The following is a 13,439-nucleotide window of genomic DNA, read 5'->3' as shown; positions in this document are numbered from 1 at the left end:
ACCATTATAGTTTGACAAATCTCATTCGATAGATCACATACCATCAAATAGGTGTCCACTATATAGGTCACGTATATGACCTACCAATCACTGTCACATAGTATATCACATCAGCCCTTTTAAGGGCGCATGTAGTTTTTTTTTAATTTTATGACATTTCTTTTAATGTCGGTAGTTATATTTGTCCCCTTCATGTTCACAGTTATAAGTCACATTCCTAGGATAGCGTCCTATCAAGGAACTCATATAGTACACTATAGTATTCACTATACCACCATAGGACCCCTTATTGTTCCTTTTCACATTATAGATTGCTCACCCTATAAAATGTCCCGCCCCCTGCTATTTTCAGGACTCCTTATGGTCCCATATCACATTATAGAGTTCCCTGAATTACCGTAGATAGCTCACCCAGGAAAAATAATACGCCCCTTGTCAATATCACTGAATTGTCGTAGTCATTTTAGATTCCTCTATAGACATTGTTACTTGATTAGTATAAGGTTCATGGCTGTCAGGCACGTACCCAGCTACCTCCAATAGTTTGGTTGCACAACCTAATTCACACACACACACACACACACACATATATATTTCCAATTAGGTTGGCGCCTTCCTAAAGGTCACTGTCAACAAAGATAGAATATCAGTTCCTCTACTATCTATTAGGCTTATAGGTTATTTGTTAAAATGATATATCATGTTAAACGTATTGTCCGCTCCCTCATATGCGTCACAGTTATATGACACACCTCCCGAGCAGCGCCCCTGTTTCCAACCTATAAGATACTGAATATTACTATCCACATTATCCTGAAAATAACACCCGCCCAGTTATACGTAGAAGCCCTGTATTGACATGACAGTGCTCAGTCTGATAACCTATGGGCTTCCTAGTTAATCTTTACACTCACATTATTGGCCAAATATCATCAGTCAGTTTAGCCGCCTCTGATACACTCATAATGCACATTTTTTATTTTTCAATTTTTTATTTTTATACCATTCCCTTTGCTCACGGATTGTAATTTATTCACTCTTTTCAAGGATGTTAAAAAATTCCCTTTATATATAATTATACCCACGATGCTTCCTCAAGGTAAGACAAAATATCACGTATACCACAATATTTTATCAAAGTTTTAGGGCGATTGCTCTGAGCAACATAGAGATATTTTTTAGAGCTAAACTAATTTAATCTATACCACGGTTGGAAAAGAAAGAAAGACAGATTGATTTAGAACATTGTCTTCAAATAGACATATTATATGTATAATGATATCTTTAGTTACCCCATAAAGTGACTTGGATCACTAATAATACATTTAGGATCAATGAAATATACATCTCAAACAATGGGTTAAAGTTGCTGAGAACTGGCCCTTGAGGGGGAGGATTCCCAGGTTTTATTCTGTTAATGTGTTCATTTGTTTTGTATCATTATTGGTAAGGCTTGTATGTGCATGTATATTTAAAGGCTATTCACAGCTTGGATTTTATGCCTGATGAAACAGCGTTTTGAAGTGCTGAGAAACGCGTTGCAATTGATAAGGAGGGTTGCTAGCATTCCCTACCTTTTGGTTCTTTTGTTTTTATATATATTCTATTTTTAATAAATTATCTTTTAAGAACTTTATTTTGCATTGGGACCTTGCCTTACTAGCCTACCAATTACTTACCACTCCCTCAGGGAGTCTCTAGCTGCAACTATTGCAGCAACATTTCTTTTTGCACCACTCTATCTTTGGGACCGGAGTGTCCCTGGGTTCCTGTGTTCCAGTGTTCCTGTCACCGGTCTGTTCAGTGAGCTGGGTCGCTGTCAAACATCCAGCCTGCGTCTGATAGCACTGTCTGAGTGCTGTTCACAAATGTGAGTACCCTGATTAGGGATTTATAAACTTATACTACCCGGTTGTATTACTGGTACACACAGACGCCCTGTCTGTCTTCTCTCTCCAGATTTGTTGCCTTCTTGTTCCTGTATCCAGGCTGATCAGTGAACTGGGTTGCTGCCAAATATCCAGCCTGTGTCTAATAGCACTGTCTGAGTGCTTTTCACAAATGTGAGTACCCTGACTAGGGTTTTTTGAGTGTGATTACTACAGTTTTTTACCGGTACACACAGGCGCCTCTCTTGTTCTTTCTCAATTTTAGATCCTGTGACATCTTTATGCGAGAAGAGTGCAGCCCTAACCATTCACATTGAACAACAGCTTCATCCACTGACATCCAGTTGAATCCCCAACCACAAATGGACATTCATACATAAAGGCCTAGGTCTATTAACATCTTGGTATAGCACAATTCTATTTTTATTAAGTTGTATTTTGTAACTAGTACTCCCAGTATAATCATATATCTAACTAATTGTATTCCATACACTGATATAATTATGATCAAATATATCTATGTCCAAGTCTAAAATATATATATTCTCCATATATATAAACTTATAGCACCCCCTATTAGGAGTCTTAAATCATTGACTTTCCATTCATACAGCTTTATATGAGAGTGTGTGGTGTGTGTGTGTTGTATGAGAGCGAGTGATGTCTGTGTGTGTGTGTTGTATGAGAGCCTGTGGTGTGTGTGTTATATGAGAGTGTGTGGTATGTGTGTGTGTGTTATATGAGAGTGTGTGTGTGTGTTGTATGAAAGCATGTGGTGTCTGTGTGTTATATGAGAGTGTGTGGTGTGTGTGTGTGTTATATGAGAGTGTGTGGTGTGTGGTGTGTGTGTGTGTTGTATGAGAGAATGTGGTGTCTGTGTGTTATATGAGAGTGTGTGGTGTGTGTGTGTGTTATATGAGAGTGTGTGGTATGTGGTGTGTGTGTGTGTGTTGTATGAGAGCATGTGGTGTCTGTGTGTGTGTGTTGTATGAGAGCGTGTGGTGTGTGTGTGTGTTATATGGGAGTGTGTGGTGTGTGTGTTGTATGAGAATCTGTGTGTGTTATTACCTTTTACAACACTTTCAAGTTTGACAACAATCAGGAATAAAGTACACACACATTTTAGTCACTTTTCCAAAAATTGCAGCTATCTTGTATATTACTTCAGAAATTTTAATACCAAACATAAAAATAGGGTCGTATCATGACACTGGGTCTTGGGAAAAAAAGTTTAAAGAATCCTGTATTACTTGACAGTCTGTAGAAACACCACAAGACTAATGGTTGAGGAAAGATACTTGCATGTTTATAGCCAACATTTGAACTTCATAGTATTTATTTCTTTTAAATTAAAAGAAAATTAAAATGGAAGAGCAAGGACAAACCTGGAGTTCCCGAGAAAGTACAACATTACTCAAATCAATTGGTGAAGGGTTGTAGCCATTTCCCTTAAAAACAAAAGTTATGTTAATGAAAACATACAGAGAAAATCAATGCATACAGGTCATCTATTCCTAAAGTGCATGGCGCCTACATATATCTGTTCTGCTACTTACTTGGCTGTTTTGGGATATGCTACGCATCTTCTCATTTTCCCGGTGAAGTGCTAAAGCCTCCCCTTCTTTGGTCCGTTCCACACTCCAGCCCATGGCCAACATGGTCTTCACAGACTCTCTTACAGGCCACCGATAAATTTCTTTTTCCTATTAAAGGAAAAAGACACCGTCAACATCACTGAAAATCCAGATACTCCCTTACTAACAGCCACAGATGTCATGAAACATTAGAGCTGCAGTGTAATCATGAAGTAAAAAAGTCACAAGCAAAGCTTTTATTAAGGATTTACAATGGTAATTAACAAAACACATTCACATTAATTGTTAGATAATACGTAGAGGAAGTGTAGAGGAAGTGAAATATTTTATTTTTACAAGTACAACAAAAAATATTATAGTGCATTGGGTGTACAGTATGCCCTAATTACAGAACCATTTCCACACGTCATTTACATCTAACACTGATTGTTTGTAAAAAGATAGTTTGCTCCAGTTAAGAAAAGTAGGACCATGTTAAAATATAAAACAAACAGGCACAAAACTCTTGGTACATAACTTGCTTGAAGTTGCCTGTTAGGGGTAGTTTGGGGTAGCAGATGGTAGTTTGTTATGACCATGCAATTATTGTTATGAGAAACTCATGTTCCAGTTTTTCCTTGTACTTTGCTCTGTATAACTGTGTAAGATGACGCGGTCCTAACGTGTCATCCCCTTAACCCTGTATGTTACTATAAGAAAGGCTTGCACTGTGCAATAAACAGAATTGGCTTTCGATCATAATGCTGCGTGGTCTGAGTCATTCTAAGGGGCCCTTATCAGGTAATCTACATATGCCTCAGGTGGTACACTAGGCCCCAGGCTTTGGCCTGCACTGACACTTACCCCCTGAAGGGGACACCTAACATTGCCCTAAAATAAATAAGTCAATTAACAGCTCAGTGCCTGAAAGCAGCCATCACTTCTCATGTAGCTGAATGATTTCCTTCAAGCCTTACCCAGAGGTAGCAAAGTACCCAGAATGAGTATAACATAGTTAAAAGTAAAGACAACATAAATATAAAAGTAAATGCAAATCTGTAATTATACCATTAACGAAGTAGATCAATGATTCATAGGGGTCAATTTACCAAGTGCTGGGCGGACATGACATCGCTAAATACTAAATACGCTGTCGGCATTTAACATTGCACAAGCATTTCTAGTGAAATGCTTGTGCAATGTCACCCCCTACTGTCACGCTGCGGCGCACTAGCCATTGCTAGGGGCGCAGCGTCTCCTTCTCTGCTCGTTGTCAGGGGCAGTGTCGGCTCTGGATGCGTGCGGCGCTGACGTCATCGCCGCACGCTCCAGATGCCGGGCGGACCTCTGAGGCGCGAATCTGCGCCTATTTGAATCTGGGAGGAACAATCTGTCACTGCCCAAGTATAGGTGTTGCTTTGTGTGCTCCTGGGTGATCGATCTCTCCTGTGCCTCTTATCGTTACTGAACCTGCCTGCCTGACTACTCTACCTGCCTTAACCCTTGAACTGCTGGATTGCTTGCTGTTGCTGAACCTGCCTGCCTGACTACTCTACCTGCCTTAACCCTTAAACTGCTGGATTGCTTTACTGTTGCCAAACCTTGCCTGCCTGACCATTCTAGTGGTGTGCCCTTGGACTGCTTTACTGTTGCCAAACCCTGCCTGACCATTCTAGTGGTGTGCCATTGGACTGCTTTACCGTTACCAAACCCTGCCTGCCTGACTTTTCAAGTGGTTTATCTTTGGACTGCTCCTGTTACCACTGGGGACTGTCCTGCCTGTGGTGAGTGCCGCTCTCCTCATATCTTTATCTTTCTCTGCTCTGGGATATTCCCTATCATTCCGGCTCGACGCCGGGATAACAAGACTACTGGCCGAGTTCGGTCTGATAGAGGAGTATCCCATGAGCATTACACCTACTCACTGGCGGTTGCTAGCAGGGGGTGTCAATCATCCCGATCGTCTTACGACCGCTGCTTCTTAACTTTCGTTTCAGGCGAGCCTGAAACACTGGGCGTAGAAAGCAGCATGCGCTGCTTGTTAAATCTACCCCCTAGTGTATAGTATATAAAATACACATGCACATAAGTAGAGTGCCCTTTAAATAGATTTTGCTTGAGAGCAGACACACTTTTGTTAGAATACTAATTTTCTTTCACAAACAAATACATGATATACATTTTTAGTATAACCCCTCCCCCACCCAAAATAACCCCTAACAACTTAAAAGGTACTATCTAGCATTGTTTTAATAGAGCACCTTTACATAATATAAACATAGTATTTGCTACTCACCTTTCAACCTGTGTGACAGAACGTGAAGCAGCAGATAATTCATGACTAATGAGTTAATATCAATTCATTATTCAATTAAAGGGATAGACTAGTCAAAATTTAACTTTCATTAATCAGATAGAGCACGCAATTTTATGTAACTTTCAAATTTACTCCTATTATCACATTTTCTTTGTTCTCTTGGTATCTTTATTTACTTTATAAACTAAAGAGCCGGTCCATATTTGGTTCAGCACCTGGGTAGTGCTTGTTGATTGGTATCTAAGGGGCCCATTTATCAAGCTCCGAAAAGGAGCTTAAAGGGCCGTGTTTCTGGCGAGTCTTTAGACTCGCCAGAAACACCAGTTATGAAGCAGCGGTCTAATGACCGCTGCTCCATAACCCTGTCCGTCTGCTCTGAGCAGGCGGACAGGAATCGCCACAATAAAACCCGATCGAGTACAATCGGGTTGATTGACACCCCCTGCTGGCGAGTCTGCAGGGGGCGGCGTTGCACCAGCAGCTCTTGTGAGCTGCTGGTGCAATGCTGAATACAGAGAGCGTATTGCTCTACGCATTCAGCGGTCTGTCGGACCTGATCCGCACTGTTGGATGAGGTCCGACAGACATTTGATAAATTGGCCTCTATATGTAGCCACCAACCAGCAAGCGCTACCCAGATGCTGAACCAAAAATGGGCTGGCTTCTAAGATTACATTCTTGCTTTTTCAAATAAAGATACCAAGAGAACAAAGAAAATATGATAATAGGAGTAAATTAGAAAGTTGCTTAAAATTGCGTGAATAGATAAGCAGAAGGCAGACTTGGGAGAAAAGCAAAATGGACTTAAACCAAACCAAAAAGGAGGTACTGAAAGCAGTGTGGATTAAGCCGGATTTAAAGGCAAGTACTGTGAAGGACGATGGTTACCATAAACTAACCACACTTGAGATTTTAAGCAACGGCATCAAGGAACCAGAATGTGAAATAACAGTAAAGCAAAACTGCCCTTGTCTATCTTGGTAAACTGAGATGGTGCAGCAAATACACAGGTAGCACTCTCCGGGTGAAACCAGCTGAAGGGGATGAGAAAGAATGAGGTGCTCTTCATCCTGGCAACGTACCTGCTGGAGCACAGGATCCAAAGAAGAGAGATAATCTCTGAATATGAAGAAGGGACAACATCAAATGGGACTTTATACCCATTAGAAATAATCTTATATAGCATTATGTCTGAGAATGAAGAGCCCTAACGAAGGTAGAAATTAAAGTGAATGTAAACTTTGTGTGCAGTTTTTAAAAATCCTATTAAAAACAGGGGCACTTTCATTCATTAAAGTTTACATTTTTGCGGTTTTGTTAAAATACTTACCTTTTCCTCTTGAAAGCCGGACCAGCGATCCCCCGCCTGCCGCTCGTCTCTTCTTACGTCAGAAATAAAGAATCCGGCTTCCTCCAATCACGGCTTCCCCCCCAGAGCAAACATTGCCTGAGGCCATGCCGTGATTGGAGGAAGCCAGATCCTCATTTCTGACGTATGAAGAGACGAGCGGCAGGCGGGGGAATCGCTGGTCCGGCTTTCAAGAAGAAAAGGTATTTTAACAAAACCGGTGAAATGTAAACTTTGATGAATGAAAGTGCCCCTGTTTTTAATAGGATTTTTAAAAACAGGGCACACGTCAAAGTTTACATTCACTTTAAAGAGAAAGCCTAAAACAAGCTGTTAAGGGAGGTTAAGATCTGAATTTGTTTTGTTTGCACAATCAAGGACAATACAACTAGGCTGTATTGCCAATGACATTAAAGGGACATTAAACACTAAAGGATATACAAGTGAGGCACAAATGGTTTTGCGCTAGCACAATTGTGTTTCTTGCAAGCCACTTGGTATTACAAGTGGAGCGAAATTGCGATGGTGCTAGTGCAATTGCCCTTTACATTTCAATCCTTTCTGCGATCTCAGAGCTGTGGTTAACTTTTACATTACAATGCACAATGTTACAATAGAAACAAAGAAAAAATGTCGCTGGCACTATGAAAATTAATTAGGTAGGTAAAGGAGCCAAAATAAATTGGGACCGGTGCTACCCCTGAATAAACATTATATATACAGGGAAAAGAGAATTTAATTTGGGTTCTTACAAGTAAAAGAACCTAGAGTGGCCACGTTCTACTTGCTTCCTAAAGTACACAAGAGTCTCACCAAACCACCGGGGAGACCAATAGTGTCAGGCATAGACTCACTTACTGAGAAGGCAAGTAAGTACGTGGATGTAAGACTGAGACATATAGTTGAGTCCCTCCCTTCCAACACAAGGGATACGATGCATATCCTAAATAAAATACAAGAAGTTGAAATCAATTCCGAGACTATCCTTGTCCCATGTGACGTAGAATCTCTCTACACTAGCATTCAGACAAAGTGGAGCTGTAAAGCAATTGCTCATTTTCTATCTAAAGAGCCCAATATGTCATGTGAATTAAAGGAATTTATTATCAAATTGTTGGAATTTGTATTAACACACAACTTCTTTGTATTCGATGATAGGTTTTACCTGCAGGTCAGGTATGTGGGACAGTTATGGGCACCTCGTGTGCCCCCACATATGCTAAAATATATCTGGGATGGAGGGAAGAGACAATAGTGTTTCATGAATCTCTTAAACAACTACCCATATTTCCCACTGTTCCAGATATATAGACGATATATTCTTTGTGTGGAATGGCCCTCATGATCGATTACTTGAATTCATCAGTCAACCCTTTAATGTCAACCCTTTAGGTTTATTTCTGACCTCTACAGTCAGTTTTGAGGAAGTGGAATTTCTAGATTTTCTTACAATTCGAAAAGTTGAGAACCACTTGAAAACTGGTGCCTACAGAAAACCTACAGCAACACACAACATACTCCTAGCTAGTAGTTATCACCATCCATCTACTATAAAGGGGCTACCAGTAGGAGAATACCTTAGTTTAAGGAGAAACTGTAGTACTGTAGATATGTTTAAAACAGCAGCGTTGGAATTAAGAACCAAATTACTCAATAGAGGGTACTCGAGGAAATCTTTAGCCAGAGCTTATAATAAGGCACTTACCAGAGACAGGACAGAATTGCTCACCCCTAAGGTTAAAAAGAAAGATAACTCCCTAAGATTTGTGACCACTTATTCAGCAACCAGTGGCCAAATCAGTAACATTGTGAAAAATCATTGGTATGTTCTAAAAGCAGATGAATTACTAAGACCCTTGATTCCAGATACTCCAGCTTTTACTTTCAGACGGGCAAATAATATCAGTGATTCATTAACCAGAAGTCACTTTGCTAGAAACATAAATAAAACCCCTCTGTTTAAAGGCTCTATCGCCTGCGGTAATTGTAAAGTTTGCCAATATATGACTAAACAACAGACTGTAGTGCATAGATTTGGTAAAATCTGGAAAATTAGGGTTCATATCAATTGTAAAAGTACCAATGTGATCTATTGCCTTTCTTGTAAATGTGATTTATATTACATAGGAATGACAACTAGATGTATGGGTACCCGCATGACGGAGCATTTGGGTAATATAAGAACTGCCCAGAAAGATGTAGAAAAGGGTAAAAAAAAATCACTAGTGTGGCTCAGCATTTTCTACAATTCCACAATGGGAATCCCAAAGATTTCAAATGTTGGGGGTTAGAGAGACTTAGACCGGGTATTAGAGGGGGAGCAACGGAACAGAGACTATTAAAATTGGAAACAAAATGGTTATACAATTTGAACACAGTAATGTCCCATGGAATAAATGAGAACAATAATCATTGGGTGTACCTTTAACTGTTCTTATACACAATAATAACATATCTAGACAATTTATCAAGAATTTTCTCACACTCAAGGGTACTTGGTGATTATACACATTCAACGCTATATGATAGATTGAAGCTATGGCATTTTATGGATAATTATTAAGGATATTCCACGATAATAAATCAATCCATTATTTCCCACATATATAAAAAAAATTATATTCCATTTCGTTTTGTATCAATATATTGTATTCTCATTACCTGAATTAGAGACATTTTCAAGTTTCAGAGCTTATAAGTTTGTCTTAGATGACTATCAGATACATATATTTCTTGAAAGGTTTATTAAGATCAGATTTATATGGATGTTTGGGATTAGTTATTGGTCAAATCTTATTCAATGACCACTCTGGTATACTGAGCAAGCGATTATAGATCTTAACACCGCAATAATATGAGAAAAATTTTTATACATTATTGCTACTATGGTTACTGATAAGCAAATAGTTATGGAGCCTTTTTACTAAAAGTATAGGATTTGTACTCAGTGGATATATCCGTTCACAAAAACTGCAAATAGCGTACCTAATAATCTTCATACTGTGCCCACCTCATCATAGCACTTTCCTTTATTAAGCATTATTGTCAAATTGGCCATTTTACATTTGATGCAAACCCAATTAACTGCTAACTACAGTTTTTTTTATAGTATAGCTCTCTACGATTAGTTTTCTGTGTCCAGGTAATTTGTTATCAGATAGCGTTATGATTAGACCTGTCCAATGTAAATAGCTAGATCACCAGTTAACTCGCAGTTACTGTTACACGCCCCCCTATGATGACGAGGTATGAGGGGTGTGTGAAAATGGCGGTTACTGATTGGCCATGACGCTTCCTAGATCCGGTTATAAGTCAGCTGACCGTTATGCTTCGGCTTGTTCATTTCACTTTGATACACAGCAGGAAACATTGAGAAAGGCCGGTAAACGGCTGAAACGCGTTTGTTTTTCACTATTGGTGTATATTGGACTGTCCCTGTCACTCCTGTCACCTGAAGCAGACTCTTCCTGTTATCGGCCAGGAAACAGGGGAGTGACATACGGCTTTTACGTGGGGTATGGGTAATTATTGTGGAGTACAGAGTAATTTCTGTTTTTAAAATATATTTAATAAAATTTAGTTTTTTTTTTTTTTTTTTTTTAAACCTGTGAGTAGGATAGAGTGCTGATAGCCTCTTTCTTCTCTTTTCCCTGTATATATAATGTACAGTTACACTCATATTAACACTGTCTAATAAAAAATATTTTGTCAAAATATTGCACAAAAAAGTTATAAGGGCTCAAAGATAGGAGATCTTGGGTGTTACATATACATTGCTAAATATGTATTTGTATTTATGTATTATATATATATATATATATATATATATATATATATATATATATATATATATACACAGTGGATATAAAAAGTCTACACACCCTTGTTAAAAAGTTATGGCCTAGATTTGGAGTTTGGCGTTAGCCGTGAAAACCAGTGTTAGAGGCTCCTAACGCTGGTTTTAGGCTACCGCCGGTATTTGGAGTCACTCAAAAAAGGGTCTAACGCTCACTTTTCAGCCACGACTTTTCCATACCGCAGATCCCCTTACGTCAATTGCGTAGCCTATCTTTTCAATGGGATTTTTCTAACTCCGGTATTTAGAGTCGTGTCTGAAGTGAGCGTTAGACATCTAACGACAAAACTCCAGCCGCAGGAAAAAAGTCAGTAGTTAAGAGCTTTCTGGGCTAACGCCGGTTTATAAAGCTCTTAACTACTGTACTCTAAAGTACACTAACACCCATAAACTACCTATGTACCCCTAAACCGAGGTCCCCCCACATCGCCGCCACTATATTTAAATTTTTTAACCCCTAATCTTCCGCTCTGTACACTGCCGCCAACTACGTTATCCCTATTTACCCCTAATCTGCTGCCCCTAACACCGCCGACCCCTATATTATATTTATTAACCCCTAACCTGCCCCCCACAACGTCGCAGCCAGCTACCTACAATAATTAACCCCTAATCTGCCGACCGCAAAGCGCCGCCACCTACGTTATATTTATGTACCCCTATTCTGCTGCCCCTAACACCGCCGACCCCTATATTATATTTATTAACCCCTAATCTGCCCCCTCAAAGTCGCCTCCACCTTCCTACAGTTATTAACCCCTAATCTGCCGAGCAGACCGCACCGCTATTATTATAAAGTTATTAACCCCTAATCCGCCTCACTAACCCTATAATAAATAGTATTAACCCCTAATCTGCCCTCCCTAACATCGCCGACACCTAACTTCAAACATTAACCCCTAATCTGCCGACTGGAGCTCACCGCTATTCTAATAAATGTATTAACCCCTAAAGCTAAGTCTAACCCTAACACTAACACCCCCCTAAGTTAAATATAATTTTAATCTAACGAAATTAATTAACTCTTATTAAATAAATTATTCCTATTTAAAGCTAAATACTTACCTGTAAAATAAACCCTAATATAGCTACAATATAAATTATAATTATATTATAGCTATTTTAGGATTAATATTTATTTTACAGGTAACTTTGTATTTATTTTAACCAGGTACAATAGCTATTAAATAGTTACGAACTATTTAATAGCTAAAATAGTTAAAATAATTACAAAATTACCTGTAAAATAAATCCTAACCTAAGTTACAATTAAACCTAACACTACACTATCAATAAATTAATTAAATAAACTACCTACAATTACCTACAATTAACCTAACACTACACTATCAATAAATTAATTAAATACAATTCCTACAAATAAATACAATTAAATAAACTAGCTAAAGTACAAAAAATAAAAAAGAACTAAGTTACAAAAAAATAAAAAAATATTTACAAACATAAGAAAAATATTACAACAATTTTAAACTAATTACACCTACTCTAAGCCCCCTAATAAAATAACAAAGCTCCCCAAAATAAAAAAATGCCCTACCCTATTCTAAATTACTAAAGTTCAAAGCTCTTTTACCTTACCAACCCTGAACAGGGCCCTTTGCGGGGCATGCCCCAAAGAATTCAGCTTTTTTGCCTGTAAAAAAAAACATACAATACCCCCCCCCAACATTACAACCCACCACCCACATACCCCTAATCTAACCCAAACCCCCCTTAAATAAACCTAACACTAAGCCCCTGAAGATCATCCTACCTTGTCTTCACCTCACCGGGTATCACACCGATCCGTCCAGAAGAGCTCCTCCGATGTCCTGATCCAAGCCCAAGCGGGGGGCTGAAGAGGTCCATGATCCGGCTGAAGTCTTCATCTAAGCGGGAGCTGAAGAGGTCCATGATCCGGATGAAGTCTTCATCCAAGAGGGAGCTGAAGAGGTCCATGATCCGGATGAAGTCTTCTATCAACGGCATCTTCAATCTTCTTTCTTCCGGATCCATCTTGCAGACCTCCGACGCGGAACATCCTCTTCTCCCGACGCCTACTAGCCGAATGACGGTTCCTTTAAGGGACGTCATCCAAGATGGCGTCCCTCGAATTCCGATTGGCTGATAGGATTCTATCAGCCAATCGGAATTAAGGTAGGAATATTCTGATTGGCTGATGGAATCAGCCAATCAGAATCAAGTTCAATCCGATTGGCTGATCCAATCAGCCAATCAGATTGAGCTCGCATTCTATTGGCTGATCGGAACAGCCAATAGAATGCGAGCTCAATCTGTTTATTTAAGGGGGGGTTGGGTTAGATTAGGGGTATGTGGGTGGTGGGTTGTAATGTTGGGGGGGGGGTATTGTATGTTTATTTTTTTACAGGCAAAAGAGCTGAATTCTTTGGGGCATGCCCCGCAAAGGGCCCTGTTCAGGGCTGGTAAGGTAAAA

General features: G+C 39.4%; 1 protein-coding gene across 11 annotated transcripts in view; it reads right to left on the bottom strand.

Annotated features, from left to right (window-relative positions):
* RYR3 (ryanodine receptor 3) overlaps positions 1 to 13,439 on the bottom strand; it is a 1,083,635-nt gene that overhangs the window by 362,446 nt on the left and 707,750 nt on the right. For all 11 annotated transcript variants that reach the window (XM_053697970.1, XM_053697969.1, XM_053697973.1 and 8 more), the window contains 2 exons: positions 3,446 to 3,592; positions 3,275 to 3,337 (listed from right to left, as the gene is read on the bottom strand). In XM_053697970.1, coding sequence (XP_053553945.1) covers positions 3,275 to 3,337; positions 3,446 to 3,592 — 210 coding nt within the window. The remainder of the gene's footprint in view (positions 1 to 3,274; positions 3,338 to 3,445; positions 3,593 to 13,439) is intronic.

Source organism: Bombina bombina, chromosome 1, assembly GCF_027579735.1.
Source record: "Bombina bombina isolate aBomBom1 chromosome 1, aBomBom1.pri, whole genome shotgun sequence".
NCBI lineage: Eukaryota > Metazoa > Chordata > Amphibia > Anura > Bombinatoridae > Bombina > Bombina bombina.
This window is presented reverse-complemented; position numbering and strand designations above follow the sequence as displayed.